At 32.7% G+C, this 15,256-nt stretch overlaps 2 protein-coding genes and 1 non-coding gene across 4 annotated transcripts; 2 read left to right on the forward strand and 1 right to left on the reverse strand.

Annotated features, from left to right (window-relative positions):
- The first annotated feature begins 1,932 nt into the window (after positions 1 to 1,932).
- Positions 1,933 to 2,005, forward strand: TRNAK-CUU (transfer RNA lysine (anticodon CUU)). Its single transcript has one exon. It is a non-coding gene; the product is annotated as a tRNA-Lys (tRNA).
- Positions 2,006 to 6,649: 4,644 nt separating this feature from the next.
- On the reverse strand, positions 6,650 to 7,708 carry LOC111276814 (zinc finger protein ZAT10-like). Its single transcript, XM_022862730.2, has one exon. It carries the CDS (start codon positions 7,581 to 7,583, stop codon positions 6,816 to 6,818), a length of 768 nt encoding a protein of 255 aa, XP_022718465.1. The 5' UTR covers positions 7,584 to 7,708; the 3' UTR covers positions 6,650 to 6,815.
- Positions 7,709 to 10,127: 2,419 nt separating this feature from the next.
- Positions 10,128 to 13,699, forward strand: LOC111276876 (adenine phosphoribosyltransferase 1-like). 2 transcript variants are annotated; one of them, XM_022862851.2, is made up of 8 exons: positions 10,128 to 10,209; positions 10,333 to 10,541; positions 10,841 to 10,951; positions 11,056 to 11,166; positions 11,424 to 11,516; positions 11,883 to 12,032; positions 12,277 to 12,335; positions 13,340 to 13,699. In XM_022862851.2, the coding sequence occupies exons 2-8, from the start codon at positions 10,352 to 10,354 to the stop codon at positions 13,391 to 13,393; spliced, it is 768 nt and encodes a 255-aa protein (XP_022718586.2). In that variant the 5' UTR covers positions 10,128 to 10,209; positions 10,333 to 10,351; the 3' UTR covers positions 13,394 to 13,699. The 2 variants fall into 2 exon arrangements, with proteins under 2 accessions (XP_022718586.2, XP_089614317.1); XM_089758191.1 differs by lacking the exons at positions 10,128 to 10,209; positions 11,424 to 11,516 and having other exon boundaries at positions 10,275 to 10,541; positions 13,340 to 13,638.
- The last annotated feature ends 1,557 nt before the right edge of the window (positions 13,700 to 15,256 follow it).

Raw genomic sequence — 15,256 nt, forward strand, 5'->3', positions numbered from 1 at the left:
TAATTGATTGATTTTTTTTTTTGTAAAAAATATTTATTTAATAATTTGATTCATGAATTATTGTCAAATGAGATAAATTAAGATGTGAATTCATATATTAATCATATTAAAAAAACAAATAAATATATGATTAAAACGCACAAAACTTGAAAACAAATAATGAAGGTAATGGGCTTAGTGGGAATCTTAAATGACGTGCAATTGAAATTATCTGTAAAGTTCAGGACGGAACCCGACAGCCATCCTTATCGGCTAAGGTGCTGCTTTAGCATTAGTCAAGAAATAGTAATGGAACATATTGGTTGGTAGGAAATAGGAATATAATTCATTTTGATGACATGCTACTTCTTGGCTAGCTCAAATCAGTTTTACCTTTTCTCGTAGCTTTGTAAGTATAGACATCGAGGTCTAATAAGTTTCAAATCCCTCTTCTATCATAATCATTTTAGATGCCATAATGTAAAATATAATATAAAAATATAAAAATAATACGATTTAAAATTTTATAAAAAATATATATAAATTTTAAAAATATTAAAAAATATTTTATTTTTTTATATATAAATTATGACACATAATTTTTATATAAAATATTATATAAATATATAAATTAATAGTCATAAATGAGCCTCTGAGTAATTTTTCAATCTTATCTTCGGAATATGATTTATTTTGTTTGTAACCAATGGCAGATTGGGTTGGGAGCATCAATGGCATATAACAAGAGAATAATTGGTTAAAAGCATCAATAGCATATATTAGCATGCAATTGGAGTATGAATATATGATCTGTTTCAGTTTCACATGGGATCTAGGTCATTAAAAATATTTATTTTTCTAGTACAAGTGGATCTCATCAAAGAACAGCAAAATACAGCCAACAGAAACGATAATCAAAGACCAAATTTTATATGCACGAGTGGATCTCTCATCAAAGACAACAAGAAAACTTCTGGCATTCAGCTTTTCTAATGTTATTGTTTGACTTTTTAGAGCAAGTTCAGTGGTGGACAATTGTGCATGCGGTTTCCAGCAAGATGACGTCATATTGTTTCTTTGGCTAATTATCAGCAGACACTTTTTATGGCATGTAGCCTGTAGTAATAAAAAACCATTTCGTCCTGCTTTCAGAAGAAGAATAAAAAAAAAAAAACCATTTCGTCCTGTGTGGTCTTTTTATAATTTTACTAGACAAAAAAGGAGTTTCATGATTTATAAGTGTATTTAGTGTATAAAATTATGATAATATAAAATAAAATAATATTATTAATAAAATTAAATTAAATAATATCATTTTATTTTTTGATTGATATGTTTAAAGATTATGACAAAATAATTTTATTTATTTATTAAAATTATCTATTTTTAAAGTTTATATAATTTAAATTATTAATATAATTTTGTAAAAATATAATAAGACATGTAAATTTAATTTAATGGATTAAAAATATATTTTTTTTATTTTAAGAGAGTTAATTCATCTTATATCAAAAAAATAATTAATCTTTTTCTCAATTTTATCATTTTTTAAGATACTAAAAAAATATAACATAAAATAATTATCGTTAAATCTTATCTATTATCTTATGTATAAAAGAAATTATATGTACTATTTTAAATATTAATAATATATAAATGGATAATAAGAGTTGATTTTAAAATTAAAAATTTCATTATTGAATCTCAATGGTAATCTAAAGCAACAAAAAATATATATAGAGATGGATAATGGATTCGAGTATGTTTATTTCAGACTTCATTGATTGCCCAATTACGTAGAAAAGATATATAAAAGCTGCTTTCTTTTCTATCTCCATGGCCCAGTTAAAAGCCTGGCACGTACTTGGGTTTGGTTTGGGCCTCTCGTGTAACGGATTTAAAATTTAAAAACCCTTGTTTATAGTGAAACCTGCATTGGGGAGAGCCAACAAAGCCCGTCTAGCTCAGTCGGTAGAGCGCAAGGCTCTTAACCTTGTGGTCGTGGGTTCGAGCCCCACGGTGGGCGCGCCTTCATTTTTAGCCTGGGCATATTCTACGGCTATGGGGGTGCTCTTTGTACTTAAGAAAAGTAAAGAGTAGGTGTCTGATAGCAGCTTCAGCTATGGGCTATGGCAACATCAGATTATGTCTCTGTCTTGGTGTTCCCGTTCCACTTCCAAGGCATTAACCGATTAAAAGTGTTGTTTCATGCCACGTTCCCAAATCGTCGTGATGAATACTTTTCTTTCCTTTTTTGTCATATAAAAAAAAGACAAAGAAAAGTTTATCCATTTCAGTTTTGAGCTTAATCTGTTCTGCTATAGCATTTTTTAACGGTAGATGTGGATGCCACAGATCATCCACTTGATCTAATTTCATCTATAAAAATAATATAATTTAAAATTTTAATAAAAATTATAAATAATTTTAACAAAATAAAAAATTTTTATATTAACACAACCTATAATATATAATTTTTATATAAAACACAATATATAAAGTTTTAATATTTTACATAACATCGTTACACAAATTACTATATTTACTTTAAAATAAAAACAAGTTCATAAAACTGCAAATGGATACTGCATAAAAGCAGGTCCAACTTGAGAAGTCAAACTCAACGATGCATGTTAACTATACGGAACCACCTTTGTTTTTTAACCATATGTTATTGAATGTTGCAAATCAATACACTCAATGTTCAGGGGGAAAGAACTTGTAAAGTGGATACAGGTAATGAAATTGCATTGAATCTGGTCCAGTTTCTTTTGTCAAACTTAGCCGATTCAACACCAACCATCCAACCCTTTTTGATGGATTCGTTGTCAACTATCAACCAATGGTAGATCAGTCGCAGTTGGGCTTTACCACGTGCCCAAAATGTAACACCAAATTGAACGACGTCGTTTTCGCTCCCAGTCATACCGTACGGTCAAATTGCTCAAATACAAAGAACTTGGAGAAGAGAAGCTTCTTGCCATTGAGAGTCGAGTTTGGCACTTGAAGCTTGAAATTTTAGGTATTGACATGTGGAATAGCTATATTTGGCAAACGAACAATAAATTTGGTTGAATTTTAAAGCACTATCACATTATTCAAAATTATTCTAGTTCATACATCAACTTTTTAGATTAGAAAATAGTGGTCGGCACCTCTAGAACCTCACAAGTTCTCAAAAAAAAAAAAAAAATTGATGACAAATTTGGACTATTGACTTTTTCATGCCTTGTCAAATGGTCATCGAACATGTAAGATGTTTCCTAAATTACATGTACATGTGTGATCGCTTTATATGTCGTCAGCCCATTCTTGTTTGACAAATTTTGTTAAATTTTCTCATGGCAAGCCAGATTAAGGTTCCATTTGGATCTCTGTTTTTCGTCAATGCGATGTGGTTAGAGGAGATAACCTCACTTTTATGCCGTTTGGATAACAAAAGAATGGTCCAGTAGAGATATTTTTAACGTACTGTACCCACAATTTGTAATTGGAGCTTTAAAGTTAAAGTTGGCATTGGGTCGGATTTGGAGTGGATTTTGCTTACTTTGAATTCGATCCGATTTTATATATTATTAAATCGAACTTGATTTTATTTTAAAATTTTTTATTTTTTCATACTCGAATCCAACCCCGATTCGATACTATATAAATCGTACCCGTCTTGATCCGAAATTAATAAAATATTATTTTTTAAATATAAATATTTAAAAATATCATTATATAAATATATATAATTAATTAATTAATTAATTAAAAATAAATTTTTATATAATATCGGGTCGGATCGAATTTGCCTAAAACTCGAACCCGATTGTTTCATAATCTTACCCGATTCGATCCGAAACTCGAATTTTGAAAAAAAAAATCGACCTCGTAAGATCCGGTCAAATAGGGTCGAAACCCGTCGGTTATAAGTTAAATTGCCGACCCTATTTAAAGTCCAGTAGAAAACCATTGTTTCCATTGGAGCATCCCTTTCCCCTTTTACCCCTGATTTTTTTTTTTAATTTTATAAATATTTTCAATTATTTATTTATTTAAAGTGATAAATAAACTTATATAGTTATATAATAAACAACTAAATAACAAAATATTTGAGTAAATACACAAATAAATATATTTATACATATAATTAATTATATAAAATAATTTTATAATATAATTGATTATGTAATAAACAATTATAATATTATAAATACATAACTACAAAACGTAAAAACATAATATATTATAAATTTTAAAATTTTTAATTATTTATTAATTTTATAAATATTAAATACATACGATAAATTTCATTACACATAAATTTTAATTTAATATTTTTAATTGTTATTTTTTTACTATACTTCACCTTGTTACTACAATTGTGTTTACATTTAAACATAAATTTTATTATTCATTTTAATCTTATTGCTTCAATATCCAATATTCTTGTAATTAATTTTATTATCACAGTTATTTTTAATTTTATCAAAATCAATTTTACTATCTATTCAAATGAATCTTAAGTAATAAAATGAAGCACTTGGACACTGCTTCTATGTCATCTTAATTAATTATGTACTAATAGCATATTCTTTAATCAATAAGTAGTTTGTCAAATCTAATTAGTTATATCTTATCAACTTATAAAATGAGTTAACATTGTTGTCTGAGATTTTATTTTGTAAAATATTAAATTCTTAATTTTTGTAATTTAAAATTTAAATTTTAACAATCTCAAATAGATGGACGGCCACAGATACATCTATCAAAGGAGGCCTATCTATATCTATTTAGAACTTTGGTTGATAGAGAAAATTCAGTTTCATATATAAGCATAGAGTGTTATTAATACATTCTTACAAGACTTTGTCAAAGAAAACCCTCGCTTTCATAAGCTGAGCCATGACTGTTCCACGCGGTTATACAGTTGCCTTTCAGTTCAGACACTAGTTGACTTCGTCAAAATTTTTTTTTAATTTATTAGTATTTCGTAACCTCTCCTGTGCCTGCATGCACCAAAGTATAGAAGAAGAAATAAAATTAAAGAATTTAATTAGTGTATGCAAGCATCCCTTCCCTTACGCGAAGTGGCTTCATTTTCCCTATATTTAGTTAAAACCCAAGTTTTGCCATCCAGAAGTACACATTTTGCACTAATTAAGGCTAAAAATAAGCATATTGTTTAATTTGTGTAGTTTTATAATTCGCTTTCTTTTGACAGAACATTCTCTTGGGGAAAAAAAAAAAAGGAATTAGAAACAATGTGCCAACTGATCAAATTCGAGTGATCACCAAATTCCTTTAGATCAGGTTTTATGGAAGAGCAAATGGCAAAAGATTACGTACTTGGTTAAACAATCTGAAGAACCAAGTTTAACTATCTCTTATTTTGGGTGTGAAAAGATGAAGATGAAGTACTTTAATTAATGCCAGATTGCCAATAGCAGAGACTGATGATGATGTGGTCAGCACAACTTTTGAATGTGCAAATTGCTTTGTTTACTTGCTTGGGGGTTACTTGGACAACACGCATGACAATGCCTTGGCCTGGTAGTTTTCTTGAACTGGGAAAGATCTCTAAGACAAATCAAATTCAATGGTGTTTTTGTACTTGAGGAAGAAGGTTCCTGGAAATTTACATTAACCGTAGCAGAAGTTTTGATTGTTAAAAACTGGAGAAGGTTGGAGATGGTTTCCATTCCATTCCTCCTGTTGTACCATTCAAAGCCAGACAAATTCAAATGCTAAAATCTTGTAAAAGAAAAAAAACGTGTAGTACTCAAGAGCAATGAAGATTCGCATGCATTGTACATTTGATAGCTATATTTGGGTACAATTTGGGTTTCCTTGTCGTTTGTTTCATACCCTGTTGTATATATGAAAAGTACATATATGATTAATTAATAAATAATACTATCAGCTTGTTCTGTTGAGATGGAAAATCAAACTATGTGTTTTGCTGTACAAACAAAAATATAAAATCAACACCTAAATAATGACACATGGAAGACAGCAAAACAAGCAAACCCCACCCCGGCCCTTTCCTTATTTGTAATTACATACACGCAGCAGTAAGACTTCACAATTGGTGTAGACAAAATGGTGGCATTCACAGAGAAAAAATCCTAAACAACCAAAGGAGTCGAATCATTACCCCAACCATTATTCATTAAATACATATAATACAGCCAATAATAAGAAGATAGTGGCAGTTATAAGGAAAAAAAATGAAGAGAAGAAGAAAAGGAGGTTCCCTTGAGCAAAAGCCACCTGTACTCCTAATCACTTTCCCACACGAAAACGGCGTGCCAAAATAACAAATAAAACTCCCCAACAGCCCCACTGCCCCAGCTCTCCATGCCTATCTTCTTATTCCCCACAACCAAACTATAATTAAGAACACTTTTCGGCCAACAAAACAATAAAACTTGCAACATGCACGTGATCCTTTAGCCTGTAACTTGTTTTTGCTACCTGTTAAAAACCCCCGTCCCTTTCATGCGCCAAACTGAAGCGTCAACAGCCTCTGCCAGCCACCATCAACTACAGCTCTTTTGTCGGCGCACGTTAAGCAAGCGCATGTTAGTGTAAAGGTATGAAAATTGTACACCAGTGAGCGGCAGATAAATACTAAGTAGTGGAGTATTGAACTAAGAGGAATTAAAATAATTGAATCGATTAATTAAAAAGAACAGCAGCAATTGAGACTGAATATCAATTGTTTAAGTGGTATGTACAGAAAAAAGAATTCGTCTCACCAAACCAAAAGAAAAGAAAAAAAGAAGAATACGTTCGAATCCGGCCTAAAATTTAATTCCTACAAATATTAAAAAAAAGGTTCTCATTGTTTAGTTGACTTCAATTTTCGGTGACATCCAGAAACGTGGCTTCTTAGAAGGGTGTGGGCTTTCCACTTCATCATCACCGCCGGAAACAAAGAAAGCTGGTGAGAATTCTGGCAAAGCCGGCAGGTTAAGGTCAAAGTCCTGGTGGTTGATGTGGCTCATGGTGATGGTAGAGCCCACTCCTTCAGATGTGGTCACGCCGCTAGCGCTATTCCCAGCTCTACCTTCATAGTGGCATCGCTTGTGGCCTCCCAAGGCCTGGCCTGTGGGGAAGCTTTTGTGGCAGATGGAACACTCGTGGGACCTACCGCTTGGATTCGATGCGGCTGAAGTGACTCTACCGGCGGTCGCAGAGGTGGTTGTTGATGTTGACTGGTCATCGTTACCGCCTGAAAGCTTACGGTGGCTGGCTTTGTGGCCACCTAAAGCCTGGTAAGAGTTAAAGGCCTTGTTGCAAACGCTGCACTTGTAGCTAAGTTTTTGCTCTGTTGAGGTCGGTGCTGGTGCTTGTGCTTGTGCTGGCCGTGGCGCGGGAGTTGGAGTAGGCGAGCGGTGGCGATATGGGATTGTGGAATTGGAGGTGGCTCCGCCACCGCGTGCTAGCATGATAAGACAGAGAGCCAGATATTCTTCCTCGGTGGGAACATGTTCGAATCGTGGTCGCTTTGAGCGCTTACGCTTAGTAAATGACTCCAGGCCGTGCAAGCTGCTATCTTCAAAGTGAAAAGGAGCTGTGGCAGCTGTTGGAGAGTTAAGAGCTTCCAAAGCCATCTGATTTAAACACTGGAAAACAAGCACACACAAAAGAAAGGAAGAGACTTTTGTTGATGTAGAGGAAGTTTTGAAGTTTTGAAGTTTTGGGTTGAGCAAATAGAGAAGGGGAAATCGTAACTTGAAGAGTGAGAGTGAGGGTGAGGGGATTTTAAAGGGGAGTGGAGGTAAGGAAGTTGCGTGACAGATGGCGAGAAAGTAAAGCTAAAGTTATATAATATAGACAACTAGTTAGTTGCTTGGCGCGTTTAGTTGGGTTTTCTTGGTGGCTAAGAGCTAAGGGGCGGTTCCTAAGAGTCGGTCAAAGAAAGAAGATTCAATCTAAGAACTGAGAAGGAAGTAGTAGACGGTGGGTCCGAGTTTTAAAAGGAGTGAGTTTTTTAAAGTGGCATGACTCGGAAAGGAGGAGAGCTTCCAAGTCAAATACAGAACAGCCCGGACAGAGTCAAAATCATACGCGGTTGCAAATTCAGGACCCACGCCAGCCATTTGTAAAAGCAGCCGGGGCTAGGCTATATTCCCAAGCAAATTGCTGCTGCTAAGAGTTTTCCTAGTCATTCGGGGCCGACTCATTTGCATTCCACCGACTCGAATCAACTTAAAATTTGGGGGTAGTACTTTCCAATCAAGAGCTGATTGCTAGTTGCCATATCATTCGAGGGACCAAGTCCAACTTTCTTTAATTTTGTGCCGGAAAAGACTGTTGGTAATTAACAAATGGAGGCGTGAAGTCTCTCGTACATGCACGTGGACAAGTGCTTTTAAAACAGTTTTGATGAATTAAGGATTTGATTTTATTCTGTCTCAGCACTTTCCAAATGTTCTGACAGGAATTTTTTTTTTACATTGGGCTCTGGTTAGGAGAGAAGAACTTAGATGGATTTTTTTACTGAAGTTTGAAAAAATTTTAATTAAAAATGATTAAATAAAAATTTAAATTGTAAATTAAAATCAAAATTAATAAATTAAAATATTTTGTTGTATAAATTAAATATATAAAATTTGAAATTTTTTTAAAAAATTTGATATATATTTTTATCTGAATATTTTTAGTAAAAATATGGATAAATTTTCATCATTAAATAAATAACAATTAAATTTGAATTATAAATAATATTTTAAATAATTTTTTACATAATTTTCATATTAAATTCTATAAATCTATTGTTTTATATTTTTATTAAAATTTTTATTAAATTATTTTTAAAAGATACCTTCACAAACTTTACCTAAAAAATTTTATATAAATTTTCTCCTTGATTAGGAAAGGTACATTGTAGTGGTGAAGAGATTGATAACTATAAATTAACCTTGTAGTCTTACTTTCTTTTGCAACTTGCCTCCATTGCTATGCTTCCACAATTACACTCTAGACAGTGAGATGCTCAAAAAGATTTGTTTCCCTCAACGCTCAAGCCAAAAGAAACTCACAGGGGAATAATTATTTAGTCCAAGATGAAAACCAAAGCAGGATAAGCATGAGAAATTACATATATGCGGGCATCAGAGAGCAGCGGCGGCAGGCGAGGCCGCCCTTAAGTCATCGCTTACCTAATCAAATATTTTAATCTTTTTACTTCAGTTACAAACCACGTATGAAATTAATGTGGGTGCAAACATGGGTTTCTCGTTTTAGATTTATCCAAAGCAGTCAGTGATGAGTCATTGAACTTGTCACATACTTTTTACAGTCTGGGATAATACGAATCAAGGCCTTGAAGCATCAGATGCTTAAGGCTTTTAGCAATGTTCAATGGAAGAAGGCATAAACTGTCACACTCTTTTGCAAGGGCAAGTGTTTTGACTGGAAAATATTTTAGATAGAGCAATTACGTAAGAAGATTTGGACGTTGTTGAAGTCATTTTTCACGCAACTTGTTCGGCTGGAACATTGCCACGTTGGACTATAACTAGATCTGGTCTAAGTTCAGACACCCACCTACATCAGATAAAGTCTTGGCCACGTTTTGAGTTAACAGGACTGAGAGTACCCAGATATATATAGCCCGTGAAAAACAAATTCGGCTAGCTGCAACTCGCAAGTATTAAGCTTTGATAATTACGTAAGCCTAGAATTAAAGAAAAGAAAAAGCCTGTATCATTTTAGGAGTAACAACTCACTCTGCCAAGCCTCATTGGAAAAGCCAACCCCAAAAATTGGTTTGGTCTAAGTATCTCTTGCTAATACAGACCACAGACAAGCCCATCTAAAAGAACCGGTCAGCTTTGCGGGCCTACAGGCCTAAACAAAAAAACTAACTACAGAATAGTATTTAATTTTGTCATGGATTGATAAAATTTTAGATTTTTAATTTCATAAATAATATTAAAATATCAATATATATTTTTAATTAATTATATTAATATATTCTAAGAATATATATCATCTTACCAGTTAGGTTGCAGAATTTAAAAATTAAATGAATCTTCTTAAATTTTAGGGTCCAAATAATTTTATTTATTAAATATATACTTTTCCTATCTTAATTATTAAACAAAGTAGATATAACATGAACTAAGTTCAGTTTGTTCAAGTTTTACAGTTGATCTGGCTTGGTGGGCGTTTTCTGACATCAATATTCTCGTATTGACCAAATTACCCTCAACAACTTCCAAAAATTGGCACGTATGTTCCATGTCAAAGTTTTTAACATTTGAAACTCGTGGTCTTTTAATTTCTTCTAGCTTGAGTCTGCTTTTGTTTCGTTTTTTTAGTTTTTTCTGTTTCTTTTGTTGTTTTACGATATAGTCATCGCTGGCGCAAAACGATGCGAAGAGCTTTAATTTTCTCTTCTCCAAATCCAATCACTGCTGAATTGTCCACACCGCCTACTCCGCCTGTCAACGCCGTGTTCCCCATACGAAACTGCCGCTGGATCTGCCCTTCCACTTCCTTCCAGCCACCAGTACTTCGCTTGCATAATTACCAACGTAGCCCCACTCCCCTGCTCTGCTCTGGTAATGTGTTTGTTTTTTCATCGACTCTCCCCAACCAAAAAACACAGTATTACAAGAGTGTCGGTTAAAAGGCTATTAACGTAAAAATGGCGTAGGAGGAAGATATTTAGGACAGGGGCAATCTGGTCAAATAAACATAAATAGATTATAATTGATTACTTTTTTGGGTTTTCTCTTGGTTGGTCTGAGCGTCAACTGGGCAGCCTTTCTCTGTCACGCATGCTGGTCTCTTTTTCTGTTCTGGCAAAACAAAATCCAAAGCATCTGATTGGGTGTGTCCCGTGTTTGAGTTTGAGCAGCGACTGACTCAGTGACAAATCAAACAAAAATGGCGTCTCAAGATGAACAAGACCCTCGGATTTCCAAAATTTCTTCTGTGATTCGTGTCATCCCAAACTTCCCTAAACCAGGTAAAGGAAATTACCCTTTACTCTTCTTTGCCTTTGGCTTCTTTACTTCTTTTTTTTTTCTTTGAATTTATTAATTCTTTTGAGTTGTTCTTCCTTTTGGTCAGGGATTTTATTTCAAGACATAACTACTTTGCTTCTTGATACCAAAGCATTTCGTGATACTATTGATTTGTTTGTTGAGAGGTACAGAGAGAAAGATATCTCTGTTGTTGCAGGTAATTCCTTGTCTCAATACATAGTATCAATCCGTTTTGAACACGTGAAAATCACTTGATCGGTCGGTTACCAAGCAATAAGTTCAAGAATCTGAGAAGGACATTACAGTGCATCTGGCAACAGATCAAATTTCATTAATTCGGTGTTGTGTCATTTTTCTTTTGCTAAAATAATGTCTGGTCTTTTTTTTTCTCGGATATGTAGTAATTTTGTCTGTGATTTTTGTAGATGATGTAATATTGATAGCATAATGCAGGTATAGAAGCAAGGGGATTCATATTTGGTCCACCCATTGCATTAGCTATTGGGGCCAAGTTTGTTCCTCTGAGGAAACCCAATAAGCTGCCTGGTACATCTTCTGCTTCTTATTTTATCTCCTAATGAATTGTACACTTCTGTTGCCTCAAGTTGTTATTAGCATTGAAGCTTTTGACTATCATAGAATCATAATTCGTATTTGTTATTTATTTATTCCAGCTCTACCATAAGTTCGCCATTCTCAAAATGCCTTTCTATTTTTCCTTTTATAGTTTTTTTTGGTCGTCATCATATGATTCGTGAATGAATGACTCTACAAATATATTAATGTGGTTCATTGTTGATAATATTGCATTCTGTTCAATTTCGGTAAATTGCCAATTTCTTCAACAAATTCAAGCACAGCACTATGACAATGAACTTTGTATTAAATGCTAAATGTTTTGATCTTTATTAGGTGAGGTTATATCGGAGGAGTATTCTTTGGAGTATGGAACAGACAAAATTGAGATGCATGTTGGTGCCGTGCAAGCAGGAGAACGTGCTTTGATAATAGATGATCTTGTTGCCACTGGTGGAACCCTGTGTGCTGCAATCAGGCTACTTGGTAGTTCAATTTAAATATGAATGTCAATATCTTTCTTATTTTCACCTTTATGTGCCATAATATTCTAGAGAATGGCTTTGCTTGGTCACAGTCACTTTCATGATCAACTATAAACGGGCCTATAACTTTAGGGAGTAGAACAAGGAAGTGCCTTATGATTGTCTTTTCCTTGCGTTGGAACATCCTCTTGCTCCTGGTTTCTTATTAGAGCATTGCTATTTACATGAATGCCTGTCTTTTGCAGAGCGTGTTGGAGTGCATGTTGTGGAGTGTGCTTGTGTTATTGAATTACCAGAGCTAAAGGTATGTGTTCCTAATCTCAGACCTACCTGATACCTGCTACCTGCTGCCTGTCAATAATCACTAAGCTAATAAGCTTCTGTTTCTTTTACCTTCCTAATTGGTCTCTGAGATAATGCTGAGCTTTACACAGATTTATATTTTGAAACTATTTTGATGAATAAAACTACAGGTTGAGCTTATTAACGTATCCATAAATGTGTTATGGGGCAGCTTGTAGTTAGGCATGTCAAGGGGGTAACCATAAGTATTTAGAATAGTATTTCAGCTTTAGAACGGCAAAAAAGAAAAAAAAAAAGTGTTACAGTATTGTAAAAGGATAAGTCTGCCAGTTGTTGCTTACATAAGATCTGATGGCAAGTTTTTTGGTGCCATACGAGGTGAAATACTGAATCTCATCCGTGCTTTAGTTTCATATTGCAAAATGTTATCTTCTTTTTCTTCTTTTTTGAGCCTATCCCAAAACATGTTAGGGTGGACAATAAGTTCTTAAAGACATAATTCCAATGTCATCTTTATTACAACTATTGTTGTTCTTTTATATGTGATACAGGGTGTTAAGGAGCTTGATTTCTTACTCTTATTCTAATTGCATTTCTTTCACTAGTTTTTGTCATTTTTGTTCAATGGGGCCTTGTATGATGGGACCTATGTCTTTTCTTTTAAAAATAACTAGCAAAAGTTATGACAGTAAATTTCGAGTAATCATTATTATTAATATCAAGTCAACTAGAGCATAGAGGCATGGACTTAAATCCACATGGAAATTTAGGCCTGCATTGACAGTAAGCCAATAACTAAGATTACTAACTGTATCTTCATTTCAGTTTTTGCTGTCTTCTCTTCCATGTATCAATTAGTATAGCTTTGAAGTTGCTGACTTGTTTGTTATGTTGGTTTCTCATTCCTGTGCTATGAGTCAAGGTCAAAGTATATTATACTCTTCTTTGTCATTTATGCGTTGCTGTTTGCTTTCTTTTTTATTCTTTTCTTCCTTTATATTGCAGGGCCGGGAACGGTTAGGAGATACACCATTGTTTGTTCTTGTAAGCTCTGCTTGATCTCACAAGTTTTGTGGAAGAGCATCTTTCTCAGCCCTTTTGAGTTTGCAATATAGCTAGAACTTTGCCCAAAAGCCCAACAAAACTACTTGGTTGAATAAAAAGGGCTACTTTTGGTAGTTAAGGTCACATTAGATTGAACTAAGAACTATGATAAGTCGGCGTATCGATGATATTCTTGCTTGTAAGGATAGTTGATTTCGTTGTATTATTATGAGCACCAGAGCTAGTGGCTTTCATCAAAAGGTCTTGTTTGGTGATAGAAAAGATCTGTTTTTAATGCCGATGTCGTGGTTTCAAGCTGAATTCACCACTACTTGACTATCGATTTTGTTACTTTCTTAATCCTGTGTTGCAGAATGAAATAAGTAGGTGAATAAAGATCAGAAATAATCATTATTCAACCCTTGGGATTAATTTCCAAAATATTCCAAAATATTGCTTAGACTAAGCTGAAAAAAAAAAAAAAAACTTTTCTTTTAATGGAACATATATAAAAATTAAATTTATCATATATATATATATATATATAAGCGTGGACAGGGACTAGCATGCATAGAAGTTTTATGTTGAAGAAAGCATAGTTTTACCAACCACGACGACCCACGTTAGCATGGCTTTTCACAAAGAGATAATATTAATTAATTTTCACACTCCATTAGTTTGGAGGCAGATACCCTCTTATTATATTTGTATATATTTACATATATAAAATACTTAAATCTACATTAATTACAACTAATTAATTCTTACTTATATTAGTTAGGACTAATTTGAAAATAATGTCTTTCATTCTTTTTATATAAAGAAGATTGTAAAGTATTAAAATTTAAATCTCAAATATATTAAATAATATTTTTGAAGAGTAATTATATGAATTAAGAAAATATTTGATATAATAAGATAAAATAAGATAAAATAATATTATAAATAAAATTAGATTAAATAATGTCACTTTATTTTATGTTTGATTTATATAAGGATTAGTATATGATAATTTATTTATTTGACAAAATTATCTTTTCTAAAAGTTTATATAATTTAAATAATCAATGTAACTTTTAATTATACAATTAAACATATAAATTTAATCTTATGAATTAAAAATAATTCTCTCTATTTGAGAAGGATTAAATAATCTTATATTAAGAGGATATTAATCCTCCTTACAATCCCTATCCCTCTCTTTAATTACAAATCAAACATGATATAAAATAATTATCATCTTATCCTATCAATAATTTTATGCATCAAACATGACCTAACTAAATTATATTTCGAATTCATATCTTTTTATCAAATGAAGGCCGGTTAACTTGCTTATTTATATATATTGTAGCACTCAATAATAAGAAATTAATACTAATTAGAATTTGTTGTTTTTCTTAGGATCTGTAATTAATAGATTGTACTATTTCTAAACTTTGATTAATCCATAATTAAACTTGTGATTATATGATTTCCTTTTAACTTACTTTCTTCAGCCTACATTTTCCTTTTTTGTGCTTAATTTTATAAATAGTATTTTGTGATTGATTACGATACTCCACAGAATTGAGGGATGATATATTTTTCTTTTTCAATGTGGAAATGTGGTTGAATGAAGATCAGTCAGTAGCCTCTGAGTGGTGGATGAAGATGGAACCAAAATATATGGTCGTTGGAAGTTTGATGAGAGCTGTCTTGTTGCTTTGTCATTTTTTATCCCCAAAAACTAAAAAGAAAGAAAGAAAAACTTTGAAAACCAATATGAAAAGGTGATAATTTTCGGGGAATCAGTGGAAAGAGAGGAACAGCTAATTTCTAAATTCCAAGTGAAGAATAAAATCAGATTTTGACAAGTTAAAAATCCCACCACGGCTA

This window comes from Durio zibethinus, chromosome 3, assembly GCF_047325235.1.
Source record: "Durio zibethinus cultivar Kanyao isolate XHJ-2024 chromosome 3, ASM4732523v1, whole genome shotgun sequence".
Classification (NCBI taxonomy): Eukaryota; Viridiplantae; Streptophyta; class Magnoliopsida; order Malvales; family Malvaceae; genus Durio; species Durio zibethinus.